The 16,417-nt window shown below is 34.2% G+C and overlaps 1 protein-coding gene across 5 annotated transcripts in view; it reads left to right on the forward strand.

Annotated features, from left to right (window-relative positions):
- LOC142323113 (oxysterol-binding protein-related protein 11-like) overlaps positions 1 to 16,417 on the forward strand; it is a 68,887-nt gene that overhangs the window by 39,549 nt on the left and 12,921 nt on the right. For all 5 annotated transcript variants that reach the window (XM_075362311.1, XM_075362314.1, XM_075362310.1 and 2 more), the window contains 2 exons: positions 1,718 to 1,838; positions 7,211 to 7,420. In XM_075362311.1, the coding sequence (XP_075218426.1) occupies positions 1,719 to 1,838; positions 7,211 to 7,420 (330 nt within the window). In that variant the 5' untranslated portion in view covers position 1,718. The remainder of the gene's footprint in view (positions 1 to 1,717; positions 1,839 to 7,210; positions 7,421 to 16,417) is intronic.

Here is a 16,417-nt window from a genome sequence, read left to right on the forward strand (position 1 = left end):
TTTTAAAATGCTGAACATTTTATTCCAGTCTACGTTATCGAATGCCTTTTCTAGGTCTATAAATGCCAAGTATGTTGGTTTGTTTTCTTTAATCTTCTTTCTACTATTAATCTGAGGCCTAAAATTGCTTCCCTTGTTCCTATACTTTTCCTGAAACCAAATTGGTCTTCTCCTAACACTTCTTCCACTCTCCTCTCAATTCTTCTGTATAGAATTCTAGTTAAGATTTTTGATGCATGACGAGTTAATCTAATTGTTCTGTATTCTTTACATTTATGTGCTCCTGCTTTCTTTGGTATCATGACTATAACACTTTTTTTGAAGTCTGACAGAACTTCCCCTTTTTCATAAACATTACACACCAGTTTGTATAATATATCAATCACTTAATCACTTGCACTGTGCAGTAATTCTACAGGTATTCCATCTATTCCAGGGCCTTTCTGCCATTCAAATCTTTTAATGCTCTCTTAAATTCAGATCTCAGTATTGCTTCTCCCATCTCATCCTCTTCAACTTCCTCTTCTTCTTCTATAACACCATTTTCTAATTCATTTCCTCCATATAACTCTTAAATATATCCCACCCGTTTGTCGACTTTACCTTTTGTATTATAAATCGGTGTACCATCTTTGTTTAACACATTATTAGATTTTAATTTTTGTACCCCAAAATTTTCCTTAACTTTCCTGTATGCTCCGTCTATTTTATCAATGTTCATTTCTCTTTCCACTTCTGGACACTTTTCTTTAATCCACTCTTCTTTCGCTAGTTTGCACTTCCTGTTTATAGTATTTCTTAATTGTCAATAGTTCCTTGTACTTTCTTCATCACTAGCATTCTTATATTTTCTATGTTTATATTAGCTGCAATATATTGTCTGAAACCCAAGGTTTTCTACCAATTCTCTTTGTTCCACCTAAGTTCACTTCTGCTGATTTAAGAATTTCCTTTTTAACATTCTCTCATACTTCTTCTGCATTTTCAACCTTATCTTTTTTACTCAGATCTCTTGCGATGTCCTCCTCAAAAATCTTCTTTACCTCCTCTTCCTTAAGATTCTCTAAATTCCACCGATTCATCTGACACCTTTTCTTCAGGTTTTTAAACCCCAATTGAATAAGCAAGGTGTCATTTTTTTATAACAACATAACATCTAAATAAAACATTAGTTTCAAAGATATTAATAGTTAAAAAAGTTTACATGACCACCATTTTAAAGTGGATTGAGAGATCAGGTTCATTATCTTCATACAAGCCCTAGCAGTTTATACAATTTCAGCTTGATAGGCTGATAGCTTGTGAGAAATAAATTTTTATGTTAAAAATGCAAATTGGCAGATAGCCAGTAAACGGACATATATTGATGAAAATTTTTTTGTTTATTTCAGTGTTGGAAACCAAACTGATTTCTTGAAACAGTTTTTAGAAATACCCCTTTAATCATACATCATATATGTATATATTTTTATATAAAATTGCTGATCTCTGCTTTGTTTTCTTATAATGATTTTTTTTTTTTTTTAATCATAAATCTCTTTGTAAGGTTATTGTTTGTTTAATTATCATTTCCCATGAAAAGGTTATTTCACTGTGTTTGCACTTTTGTAGAAAGAAGTTTCTTATCTCCTTTATACATAGGAATTTGTAAAATTTATATTCTAGGAGTAGCATGTTGATTTTGGATTTATTCATTTGGGTTTTTTATCTGTTTTAGAATGGAGATGACATCAGAAATGTTTGAAGGACAGCTGCACAAGTATACAAATGTGATGAAGGGTTGGCAGTTTCGTTGGTTCATTTTAGATCCAAAAAAAGGAATCTTAAATTACTATTTGGTAAAGTATCAAACAATAATTAATATATTTAATATTGTGCTTTGGTTTTAGTCTAAGTTGAATTCAGTTGAAGTACCAGTATTCCACACTGTTTTGTTTGGTGTGTTACTACTGGTTTAAAGTGTTACTGGACTATGGCAAAAAGTGTTTTGTAGAAGGTGAGCCAGTTATCAAAGCTTTTTACTTTAATTTTCAGAATTTATATATACATAATTTTGTTGAAATGGGGTATTTTTTTTTTAGAAATTTTACACTTTAAATAATACTATCAAATAAGTAAATTTCATTTGAAACCTTCCTTAAAGAATATTAAAAGCCCTTACTTAACAGTTAAGTTTAAATTCAGGTATGTAGCTTAATAAATTATTAACTGTTAGAAAATTTTTCACTAATTCTGATTATCACATTTTTTGCAAGCTGTTTCTTATAATTCAATTAAAGCTTTTTTCATATGAAGGGTACAGCGGAAAACCAAGGAATGTACCTTTTTATACATTTTAAGATAATCAAAAAATTAACTTTGCTAACTTACCTCTTGGTTGTAGTAAGATTTTCTTTAATTTTTTTTAAAGAAATACTTACAGCTTATTGTTTGACAGGTTATTGTTTGAAAAACCTTCAAAAACAACTGAATTTATGTATGGTTCATTGTATATTGATCTACGCATCAAAATTTAAGAATATTGCTTATTAAAAATTATTTCTTTAGCTTTGTGTATTTTGAAAGTCATTTTCTTCTCTGTTATGATAAATTTCAATAGTTCTACCCATTCCCTCACTAAGTGTTCATCAACTTTTATAACAGTAAATGTACTAGGTACTGGGTTACTTTAGAATTTTCGAGCGGTTGAAACCAATCTTCTACCATTTCTATTTGTGATATTTAAATTTATTATACCATAGTTTCTATCACACTCCCAAGTAAGAGTGTCCTCTTATTGGATTTGTTACCTTTATCGAATCAAATTGATTTCTGAAATGTATCAGATAATATGGGAACTTAATAACATTAACATTTTTGTTTTGTCCTCCTGCTCAGTCACAAAACACTTCAATATTTCTAACATCTTCATTCACTACGTCATACACAAAATGAAATTACCTATTAGACCCTTTCTTAGAGACTGTTTCAGGATATATATATATATGACAATACATGTATATTAAAACAACTATAAACACTTTACTTTGTAATATTTGGTAATGATATATATTTTTGGTAATCCATTATGCTGCAAATTTTTTGTCCTTTTTTGACTTAATCCTTGTCGATATTTACACTTATAAAACATGGTAGCTTTAAATTAATGCAAATTATTCATTATCAACTTATTTTTTTCATTTTTAACACTTTCTATTGGTTGTTGCTGGTCCAGGATCTTGATATCTGCAAAGATACTTGTCACATATTCCATATGTACTAGACTGCGGGTACCCAAAATTGATACTTTTTGAATATTGTGCTTTATGATTCGTAGGACACCTTAATACTTTTATTTTTCACTTTGGAACATTTTAAACATTTTGCTAACATTCAGTTCTTGAGGCAGGTATATTTTTCTGTTATCCTTTATACTATAACCGTTGCTTGCTTCTGCCTTTAAATAATAATGATTTTTGATGTTAGCTAATGTTTCCTCAGAAATTTTTAAAGGTTATTTCTATGTGTGCTTCTCTTTTATCTTTAGTTGACATTCCAACACTTCTAAGAAATTTTTATGTATATAAATTTCAGTTACCATTCAATTCAGTTACCATTCAATTCAGTTACCAAAAAAGTGACATTCTTGTTTTCCCCATGTACCGTACCCTTCTTATGTGTTTCATGTATATGTATATATTATATTATATTTATTTGATCAACCTAAGTACAGAATAATAAATAAAGTAGGATCACACTTACCTTATTCCATTATGCATGCAAAAGAACTTTCATGAATTTCTCTTATCAGTTGTATTAAATTTAAATTAATTTTACAAATTATTCAGATCAAATTACATATTAAAATTAAAAAAATATTTTTATATTATATTTAAAATTACTTTTTTTAAAAAATAAAATGAAAGGTTAAAAATTACATATATAGAAATATAATGTCAATTACTAAAATTAAAATAAATAAGTAGTTTAAATAAAATAAAAATGCATGTGATATAGCTAGCAAATATGAAGATGTTTCTTAGAAGAATTGACTTTAGAAAAATAATATATATATATATATATATATATATATATATATATATACACACACACACACACACAAGGGTTTTTCAAATGTATCAGATCATTTCATTAAAAATGGTCACACAATATCAGATATTCAGATAAACTTAAAAATGTTAGAAATTAAAAAATTATATATGGATAGGATTTTGACATTTTAGAAAGGTAGTATTATATATATATATATATATATATATAAACATAAGGATAAATTTAATATGATCAACCTTCAGACAGAATATGAAGATGACTGTATTATAAAGACTGCAGTAGATAATACCACTATCTGTTTTGATAATAGTGTTGAGCAATTGATATTTCATATTGTTAGTATAGTATATTCAGTGAATGGCTGGCACATGATTTTGCTTTGCTTAAGTTTTTATTTTTGCTTTAAAAGTTTTAATTTTTATCCTTGTTTTAATTGCATTTTTACATTTTAATGTTAATTTAATTGATATTAATTAATTAATCTTTATACCTTTAAACAATATTTTATGTTTTTATCTCTTGTTTTGATTATGATTTAAAAAAAAATGTTAATTTAAAGTTTTAAAAATTTTTGTATATGATTTTAAAGTGTGATAAATTAAATTTAATTTAAAGATTTTTAATAGAATTTAATTGGTTTAAAAATATTTTTAACATAAAATTATAAGTGAATAAGTGGTATGTTATCATTGATTGCAAGTTTGTAATGTTTTTTGTTATATATATATATATGAATAATGCAGCTGATTATGCGAATCAAGTTTGCGAAAGCGCTTCTGTTTGTGTAATGAAATAAGGTAAGTCATCCTATTTCAATTATTCTATACTTAGGGTTGATTTATTAAATATAAATTAATATATATATAAAGTAGTGAAGTGCTAGTTGTATTATAGTTTGTATCAATCAGTTTTATGATGTAATTTGATTTTTTCAAGCACTTACTGCAGTTGATGGACATTAAAAAAAGAAGTAAATATTTTTTTCGTGTGTTGTAAAAATCTCACTTTCATTGAATGAAATAACTGGTGGTGTTGGTGGTGATATTTTTACATTTTTCTATTTATTGAAGTTATATTTACAAGTATGTAAAAAACATTTCAATGAATCACGTGGATCTTGTAAAAATAGATAATCAGTATGTTGTTAAATTCTGCTTAAATGAAAATAAAATGTACAAAGTAGTCTGCTTGGTTTCAGTTCATATTGCAAGTATTATAATTTTTGCATGCATACACACGAGGGTAAATCAAATATAAAGGGAATTTTTGTTCCTGAGCATCTATGGTTGGTAGAACTGGGCCCATGCCTAGTCTAGTATGCTTGGGTGGGGTCATTAGGAGTGGGGAGAGCTAGCCATTCTACACTCTATGTCAGAGCAACAGGTGTACCCCTCACCTGCACAACACATAAGTTTAAAATTTCTTGCTCATGAAGTTCAAGCGACAGAAATTTTCCAGAGATTGACTGCACAGTTCAGGGACCAAACATTGCCAAGGATTCGTGTGTTTGCCTGGCATAAAGAGTTCAAGGAAGGATGAGAACGAGTGGAAAATCAGGAACATGATCGCTGTCCTCGGACCTGCATTACAGATGAAAACATTTGCGCGGTTTGAGACATTCTTGAAGACGATCGATGGGTGAGAGTATCGGAAATTGCAGAACAGGTCAGAATAAGTTATGGGAGCTGTGTCAAGCGATCATCACAAATGACCTACAGTTCCATAAAGTGTGTGCCACATGTGTCCCTCGCCTTTTGACTGCAGATGAATAGTTGAGACGTTTGAAGGTCTGTCAGAGGTTTACAGGAAGGTTTGCAAAAGAAGGTGATGTATTTTTGAGTCCGATCATCACATGCGGTGAAATGTGGGTCCACCACTACACTCCCCAGTCAAAACAAGCCAGTATGGAGTGGGGATGGAAAGGGGAGGCAGCCCCAGTGAAAGCCAAGACTTGAATGTCAGCTGGTAATGTTCTTTCAACTTTTTTTTGCACATTGAATTAAGAGGTATTTTGCTCATTGATTTTTTGTATGAGTGACACTCAATCAATGCTACTTACTACTTCGAGCTGTTAAACAAGATGAGGGCTGCATATCGCCACAAAAGATGAGACCAACCAATTTGAGAGGCCATCCTTTACGACAATGTCAGGCCCCGATACTGCAACTCTAATGGTCTCAAAACTAGAAGAAATGCACTGAACACAACTTGATCATCATTTTGAACTAACAATCAGAGGACTGTAATATAGACATACACATAGTTAACAGATATTTCTTTTGTTGATGAAATTATTAAAAACTTTCACTCACAATGTAGAGTGCCGTTAACTGAAAAGTGACATTTTACATTGGGTTACACATTTTGTTCATTTAAAAGTAAAGTGTTGTGTAATCATCATATGTTTTGTTGCTGTAATTTTTTTTTTAATTTAATAAAAAAAACAGTTACAAGTTATTTTTCATTCGAGTTTATTAAATTTTTTTTTGCAATGCACATGAAGATAGAGAAAAATCCAGAGTTTTAGATTTCTCTCTATCCATTTCCATTTCTTTATCCAAAAGGCTAGTCAAATATCTGTGACATATGGCTTAAATTTAAAAAAATAATTTTTTAATAATAAGGGAAAAGGTTGTGAAGTAGCAAAAACTGGCATACGTGTTCACTGTTAATCATTCAGGAATGATCCACATGATGATTGAAGATATCAGCCATTTTACAGTAGGAGAAGAGGAAAAAATTTTTGTAAACTTTCTAAACTAAGTGTTACATAAAAAAATGATCAAGAAACCCTTTAAAAATTATAAAATTTCCTTTAATTTATAAGTAGAATTGAAATTGTAATTATTTGGAAAAATAGTTCTCTTGTATTATAATAGAAAAAGTCTAGTGGAAAATTTCTTCCTAGGCAACTGAAACTGTATGATAAAAACAATCTTCTTTATTCACCATTACAAATATTATTATCATTAAGTAAAAATTTTGCGAAAAGTGATAATATAGATTAACAACATAAAAATGCTAAAAAAATATATTTTTTTCACAGTTAAATTTTTATGACTGCATGGAATGCACCAAGCAATATTCACAGTTCTTTACATGCAGAATTGGTTATGTTTGTAAGAGTTTTCCTAATTATGATTTAATTATGTTTTAGAATGAGAGTGAAAGGAAACAACAGCCAAGGGGGTGGGTAAACCTTGAAGCAGCAGTTATTTCTCCCAGTGATGAGGATTCTAATACATTTACAGTGAATTCAACATCTGGTGAAATGTTTAAGTTAAGAGCACAAGATGCTCGGGCTCGACAGGAATGGGTCAATCGCTTGAGAGCTGTTGCTGAGCTGCATGCCAATGCTATTGCTCAGGTAGGTAGTTTAACATAACTTGCAAAACCATTGTATTGTGTAATGTAATTAATTATATGTTTACATTTGTTTTTTTTTTTTTTTTAATTAATTAAAATGTTTTTCACTCTTCACTGGTAATGATTTTTTTCTTTTCTTGGTAGCAGTACTAGTTATTAACTGTTTCTAGTTTATTAAATCTGTTTCATTAAAATGTAAAAACTAAAGAAAATACATTTATATCAAGCACTGGTGCCACCACTTATCCCCTTCAAATCTTTGACTTTTTCAAATGTTTTCTTTATTCATGGAGATTTTATTTACACACTGCTACATGATGACTTGCAGCGGCTAGGTGTCCTTTATTGCATTGAGTATTTTCTGCAACGGCTTCTTGTCCTCTGGTACCTAGCAGTTTCTTTGTGCTTTTTATTCCACCATTTCAGTTACACCCCACAAGTGTTCAATGTTTTGAGTATAAGCTCTGCTGTGAGGCTCAATGAAATTGTGCTAATGATTCACAGTATAATGGTGGAATCCTTCCATTTCCAGTGCATCGATTTGGTATGCATGCCAGGATCAGAGTGCAATATGCTGCCATCATTAGGTTTGTCTTGATAGCATACAGCAGGGTTTGAATCAATCTGTCAGCACCTTTCATAATAAAATTATTGCTGTTTTTACAACAAATGCTGCCAAAAATCCATTGTGGGTAGAAGCAACCAGCATGATTTTTGCACATTAAGGGCAGTGTCTCATCTGTTTCATCGATCATATCATTTCCCCCGATGTTTTACTTCGCCTATGCTGTTTAATATAGATGACACACACTTTTCTATTGAAATTATTCTAGTCGACTGCTGTGTTCAGACTTATCTAATTTATGGTTGTACCAGGTAACATATGATAGTTCATATGCCCAACTATATAGAAAATGTATGACACAGACCTGAGGTTCAGATTTTTCAGCCACGTACCGACATGCATATTGACTTTCGACTAGCAAGTACATTTGTTGCAACACCATACAACAATTACAACATTGGTAGTGAAATTAAACTGATTTTATGGTAAATGCACAGAATCAACTAAGTAACCGGCTGCAATGCATAGATATAGATACAGAGTTGAATTAATGTTATTGTCCCCGATAGGGAGTCTTGTTCTTTAAAACTTTGGGAGTTGGCGTCTCCACGGCCCTAGCCTTTGCAGCTTTTCCTTCCACTACACCCAGAGCTGCAATACACTTTACAGTATACACATACAGTACACCAAGAACACTACATAAATTACAACATATATCTTTACACAACTATACAACAACATTCTACACTATTTCCTCTTTCACTTAAACTCGGCGTTGTGACCCATACGAAACACAACCATAACCCAAGGTGGAAACTATTGTGCTTATGAGTGAATGGCTCTATGTATTGAGTCTTGAATTATGTCCTCTGGGAACCTGGACAAACCCAGTTCTATTAAACTATAGCTCCAGTACACATGTGCTCTGCTGGAGTGGTCCATTACATCGCTGGTACTCATGGGACCAAAATTACTAATCCACAAATTACTCATATGATGGTTGAAAAACCACCAATGTTAATCTTGTGAAGAGGTCTCATTCAGCATTGTTTGAGAAGGATAATAGTTGTGTAGAAGATAATGCATTAAATTCTGATAAATTAAAAATAATCGATTCGTTATTCTCCAAAATAGTCAGGAAGTGGCTCCCTCCAAAAGATCTCACCTCTCTTGATAAACAAAGTTATAACAGGTTTAAGTGGTTCCCTGAAGCACATCAGAAAAGTAAGAGATGGATCGATTCTGATTGAAACATTTAATGAAGAGCAGAGTCGATCTATCTTACATCTCTATAATATGGGTAATATAAATAAATATAAGTGCAGAATGCCACAAAACTCTAAATACGAGCCGAGGAATAATTTTTTGCCAAGACCTTTAGGATAAGGATGTCACTAAAATAGCTGATGAACTTCATCCCCAAGATGTAGAAGTGAAGTGTATTATGAAATGGAAGAACCAACACCTTCTCTTACATTGACTTTCAACCTTTCAGTACCACCGGAAAAAATAAAAGTTGGTTATCTTTCAGTTCGAGTGTGACCTTTCATTCTCAACCCACAATGATGTTTCAAATGCCAAGGATATGGTCACACTACAACATCTTGCTCAAAAAACGGAGATAAGTGCTCGACATGCTAAGGAAAGCCACAATGACATTTAACTGCCAAGAAGATGAAAAATGTACAAACTAAAGTGGTTCACATACAGCTCGCTTCCGAGATTGCCTAACCTTTAAAGAAGATAAGGCAATTCACAGAATCTCTATTGAGCAGAAGCTATCTTTTTCGGTTGCACAAAGAGAATATAAAAAGACAATTAACTCATTGAACCTCTCCAATGGGGAGTCTTATTCTTTAAGACTTTGGGGGTTGGCATTTCCACAGCCCTAGCCTCTGCAGCTTTTCTTCCCATTACACTCTGAGCTGCAGAACACTTTACACTATACACATATACTACACCAAGAACACTATATAAGTTATGACATATACACTTGCACAACAATAAATATCCTACACTGATATTTCTTACATTTATACTTGGTGCTGTTGTGACATCTTACAAAACGCAACCATAACCCAAGGTGGAAACTATCGTGCTGATGGGTGAATGGCTCTACGTAGTGAGTCTCGAACAATTTCCTCTGGGCACCAGGGCGAACTCAGTTGTATTCAGCTCTAGCTCCAGTACGCGTATGTTCTGCTGGAGTGGTCAGTTTTTTCACCGGTACTCGTGGGACCAAAATTTCAGTTCCAGTAATAAATACTATGATGGTTGGTGGTCCATATAAAAAAACCACCAAAACTAGTCTTGTGAAGAGGCCTCAGTCGGCTTGGTCTGACGAGGATAAAAAGTCCACTCAAAGAGAACTGCAAATCATTAGATTTGAATTATAGATTATAAAAATATCTGATTCGTTGTTCTCCGAAATAGTCAAAAAGGTGTCACCATTCTTGATAAACAAAGTTATAACAGGTGCAAGTGGTTCCCCGAAGAACATCAGAAAATTAAATGACGGATTGATTCTGATTGAAACATTCAGTGATGAGCAGAGTCGATCTATCGTTCGTCTCCGTATTACGGCCAATATAAATATAAGTGCGGAATGCCACAAAAACCTAAATACTAGTCGCGGGGTAATTTTTTACCGAGATCTTATGGCTATAGATGTCAGTGAAATAGATGATGAGCTCCATGTCCAGGATGTTGTAGAAGTGAAGCGTATAATGAAAAGGCAGAGTGAAGTGGAAGAACCAACAACTTCTCTTATAGTGACTTTCAACCTTCAAGTCCCACCGGAAAAAATAAAAATTGGTTATCTTTCAGTTTGAGTACGACCTTTCATTCCCAACCCTCGACAATGTTTTAAATGCCAAGGGTATGGTCACACTAGAACATCTTGCTCAAAAACAGAGGTCTGTGGTAGATGTGCTAAGGAAGGTCACGATGCTAACTGCCAAGAAAATGAAAAATGTGGTAATTGCAGTGGTTCGCATACTGCTCGCCCACGAGATTGCCCAACTTTTAAGGAAGAAAAGGCAATTCTCAGAATCTCTACCGAGCAGAAACTATCCTTTCTGGAGGCATGCAGAGAATATAAAAATCTATTATCTCAAGGAACCTGGTTAAACCAGACGTATCTTTTACTACCGCTACATCAAAACATGCTCCTACAAATTTTAAATAATCAGCTGTGCGGATCCTGCAATGAGCGAAAAAAATTGTTCAGATGTTATCTGATCAAGTTGCATCACTAACAGCCAATATTTCAGAACTGACAAAGATGAATAAAAGTCTTCTGTTGCAGTTAGTGAATCCAACGGTGGGATCCCTATGAAAGTTCCTGTTCCCAAAGTTTTACTGGTACAGGCAGGAGTAATGACAGCGGGCGGCAAGCCATCAACTAAGCACCCTGTTAAGGGAACCCACTAAACCACCGCCTCTGGGATGTCATTTGCGGCATCCCATTCTGCTAAATCTCCTCCTCCATCACTCCGTGTACTGGAGGATATGGTTGAAGAACCACCGAACCCCAGGGCATTGGAGTTCTTTAAAGTCAAAAACTGAATCACATACAGCTAATTTTTATATACTTTCCTGAATTTATTTATCTATTCTTATAAACATTATTCAGTGAAACTTTCAAGGTCTTCGGTCCCGCATTGAAGATATTAGAGTGTTCATGCATTCACATGAACCATTAATAATGTGCTTCCAAGAAACGCATCTATTACAGCAAGATGCTGTAACTCTCAGAGCTGTATAAGTGAGAGATACGATTGTCTTATAGATAGTAGAGAGAGTGGTGGTGTTGCTATTTTCATGCGGAATGAGGTGTTGGCTACAAGGCTACCTCTAGCTACCCACATTCCTGCTGTTGCTGTAAAAATCTTAGTCCTGTTTAAACTGAATGTTTGCAATTTGTATTTCTCCCCGAACTCTGAATTCAATGCTCTAGAAATATCAAATCTCCTCACGCAAATTCCATTGCCGTCGTTAATAGTAGGAGATTTCAATGCTCACCATATTTCCTGGGGCTCATCTTTCTGCTCCCGCTCGAGGAAATATGATAAACAGAGTCAGACAAGACTTAGACCTTTCTGAATGATGGAATTACACATAGTCTTCTGAATGATGGATCATTCACATTTATGTCTTCATCATCTGGTACACTGTCAAACATCGACCTCTCCTTATGTTCACCGAATTTACTCCCTTGTCTTAATTGGTCTGCTTGTGATGACCTTCATGGTAGTGACCACAGGCCAACTATTATTAATACTGGTGTCGACTGCAAAATGAATAAAAGGCCACGGAGATAGATTGTTGAAGAGGCAGATTGGAACGGTTACCATAAAGCCTTCCCATCACAGTATGACGATTGTGCAGACGCCCTTGATGAACTTTCATCTCTTACATCTCTGATACTTGATAATGCTAATAGATATATCCCACAAACATCGGGAAACCCAAGACGTCTGTCTTTCTGTTCCTTGGTGGAACGATGATTCCACCAAAACGCTATTAGCAATCGATGACAGGCACTGCGCAAATTTAACTGCAGGCCTAAAAATGAACACTTACATTTATACCATAGGGCTAGAGTGATATGTTGTCGAGTATTCTTGGACGCTAGGAGGAAGTCATGGAGGAAATACTTGGATACCATCTCATGCACTACTCCCATGTCTACTGTGTGGAAGAAGATCCGTACAGTTTGCGGATCACTAAAACAATCCATTCTCAGACTTATTCATGAAGGAGTACCCCTTACATTACTTTCTGTAGTGGCAAGTAACGTAGCAGATTGTTTCCGTTCGGTGTTTCTCACCTCATCATACAGTATCAATTTTGATCTCACACCTTCCAAATTCAGTGCTACACCTATTATTGATTTACAATGGGCTATTCTCTTCACAAGTTCTCCCTTTGGTCTGGTCAGAAGCCATAGTTATACCAGTGTTTTAGCCTGGGAAAGAGTATGAAAGCCCCTCAAGCTACCACCCTATCTCCTTGACAATCATCCTATGCAAAATAACAGAGAGAATGGTAAACTGCAGGCTTACATGGCATTCAATGCCAGTGCCTCTTCGCTGTCTTCTTTGATATCACGAGGGCGTTCGACATGGCCTGGCGACGTGGTATGCTAAATATCCTTAAAGAATGGGGAGTAAAGGGCAACATGCTTGCTTTTATCAGAGGTTTCTAAACGACTGAACTTTCTGAGTTCATGTTCGTTCTTGCTTAGATTATGGCTGTATCGCCTACTCTTCAGAACATAATACTGTGCTGAAAATGTTAGTTGCTGTTCATCACGCTTCTCTCCATCTTGCTACAGGGGTTTTAGATCAAGCCTTGTCACTAGCATACTTGTTGAGTGCAGTGAACCATCACTTTGGGATAGACATGAACAACTTTCAGTGTCTTACTTTGCTCGTCTTAAAGGGCAACCAAATCACCTGGCTTTTACCGCAGTTCTTTCGAATCCTAATTTACAAAGATGAGGACCATCCACAATCCACTGCACCTATGGGTGTACGTATCCAGCGGTTACTACAGGTTTTAAATGTAGACATACCTGCTATTCTTTCAACTATCCCTTTTCGTATCCACCATGGAGAATTAGCCTTATAAATTTTATTTTTGATCTCGCCATACACAAGAAACAATCAACACCACCTATCGTTTTTCAGCAAACATTTCACCATATCCTTTCCAGAATAAACACAGACGCAATAGTATACACAGATGAATTGAAACAGGATGATACTGTTGGATGCGCATTTATTGTTAATAATAGAATCTATATGTTTGGTCTGCCTAATGTTACAGGTATATTTACTGCTGAACTGTATGCTAGTAATAAAGCATTGAATATCGTTAACCAAAAATACCATCATGTTCTTATTTGTAGTGACTCGTGTAGTGCATGCCATGCTTTAGAAGATTTTTACTGTCATCATCCTTTGGTCATTGAAATTTATAATGCAATCGCTGAGTTGAACCATGGGAACAGATAAGTGAGTTTCTGTTGGATTCCTAGCCATGTGTAACCTTGTGGGAGTCGCAGGTAATGAAGATGCAGATCTTGCTGCTAAAGACGCATGCAATCAACCTCCTTTTACCACTCGTGTTGCATTTTCTGACTTTGTTAATTTTATAAAAGAGTTTCTTTGAACAAAATGGCAAGGGGATTGGACAGCTATGGTTGACAACAAACTGGCACATTATGGATTCTGTGTTGCCATGGGAATCCTCATGCAGAAAAGTTTGTCGTGAAAAGTGGTCCTCTGCCGATTGCAGATAGGACATACGAGAGCTACACATGGTTATCTAATGTCAGCAGTAAACGCACCAATATGCATACGATGCAACTGCCTCTTCATGGTGCGCCACATCCTTGTGGATTGTGTGTGTTATGTGGCTTTGCATCGTAAATTTAAATTGCCCAGGAACATTTGTCAAATCTTGGGAAATAATAAGGACGTTTTGGACCGGGTGTTTATATATCTTATATATATTAATATTTTACATATGTTTTAATAGTGGTGTTCTTTTTTTACTGCTATGTGTTTGATTTTTAATTATATTTTCTTGTGTTATCCAAGAAGGAGCTTTCTACACTCCTCTCGGAATTTGTTAAATTTATTTCAGTTTTATTTTGTTTTTATATATATAGCTTTTATTTATTTTTAAGTTTTTTTTATGAGTGATAGTAGTTATATTTATTTTAGTGATATTAGTATTAAGTTTTTAGTTTTACGTTTTTAACCTAGGTTTAGTTTTAGTCTTCCCGTTATCCAAGTTGGGGCCCTTTGCACCCCTCTTAGACTTTTTGAATTCTTTTTATTTGTAGTTTTATTTTAATTTTTTACTTTTAAGTTTATTTTTAATTTTAGTTTTAAGACTGATTTAGTTGTAAGTTTTTGTTTTAATTTTTTAGTTTCAATGCTGTAGTTTTTTAGCAATTTATTTATTTAATTATTTTTTCTCAATAAAATGTTATATCCGGATGATAACACCATGGCATTTTTCACCTACAAAAAAAACACTGAGCCTGGTTAAACCAGTTGTATCTTTTACCACCACTACATCAAAACAAGCTCCTACAAATTCAGGTAATCAGCAGTGCAGATCCTGCAGTGATCTAAAATAACTTGTTCAGATGTTATCTGATCAAGTTGCTTCATTTACAGACACTATTTCTGAGCTGACTAAAATGAACAAAATGTCATTAGTTGCAGTTAGTGAAATCAACAGTGGGATCCATCTGAAAGTTCCTGTCTTCAAAGTTTTGTCTATATGAGCAGGAGTAAACACAGCTGGCAGTAAGCCATCTAATTAGCTCCCTGTTAATGGAGCCTACACGACCACCCCTTCTGGGTTGTCATTTGTGACTTCCCTTTCTTTTCAAAATCTCCTCATCCATCATTTCATTTACTGGAGGATATGGTTGAGGAACTGCCCGATCCCAGGACATCAGAATTGTTTAAAATCAAAAATAGGAAAAAGAAAAAAAGGATCATGTACAACTAATTTTTTTATATATTTACCTGCTGTTCTGTTTGTATAACTACCTTTACTTACCAACATTATTCAGTGGAATGTTAGAGGTTTTTGGTCCTGCCTTGAAGATGTTAGAGTATAGATGCGCGCGCATGAACCACTAATAATGTGCTTCCAAGAAACACATCTTCTACAACAAGATACAGTAATACTTGGAGGCTATTTCTGAAAGATACAACTGTTTCATAAAAAGTAGAGAGAGTGGTGGTGGAGTTGCTATTTTCATGCGGAATGAGGTGTCAGATACAAGGATACCACTAGCTACCCTCATTCCTGCTGTTGCTGTGAAGGTCTCTATCCCCTTCAAATTGCATATCTACTATTTGTATCTCTCACCGAACTCTGTGTTCAATGCTCTAGAAATGTCAAATCTCTTCATGCAAATCCTATCACCATTGTTAATAGTAGAAGACTTCAATGCCTACCACATTTCCTGGGGCTCTTCTTTATGCTTCTCTCGAGGAAATGTGATAAACAAAGTGAGACAAGGCTTTGACCTTTGTCTACTGAATGATGGGTCACACACATTCATGTCTTTATCATCTGGTACATTGTCCAACTTCTCCTTATGCTTACCGAGTTTAGTCTCTTGTCTTAATTGGTCAGTTTGTGACAACTTTCACTGCAGTGACCACAGGCCAATTGCTTTTGCTGTTGACTGTGAGGCGAATAAAAGGTCATGGAGATGGATTGTTGAAAAGGCAGATTTGAATGGTTACTATAAAGCCTTCCCGTCACAGTGTGATGATTGTGTACACGTCCTTGATCAACTTACCTGTTTTACGTTCCTGATACTTGAGAGTGCTAATAGATATATCTCACAAACATTGGGAAACCCTAGACATCTTTCCTTTCCTTAGTGGAAAG

This window comes from Lycorma delicatula, chromosome 4 (assembly GCF_047948215.1).
Source record: "Lycorma delicatula isolate Av1 chromosome 4, ASM4794821v1, whole genome shotgun sequence".
In the NCBI taxonomy this organism is placed as follows: Eukaryota; Metazoa; Arthropoda; class Insecta; order Hemiptera; family Fulgoridae; genus Lycorma; species Lycorma delicatula.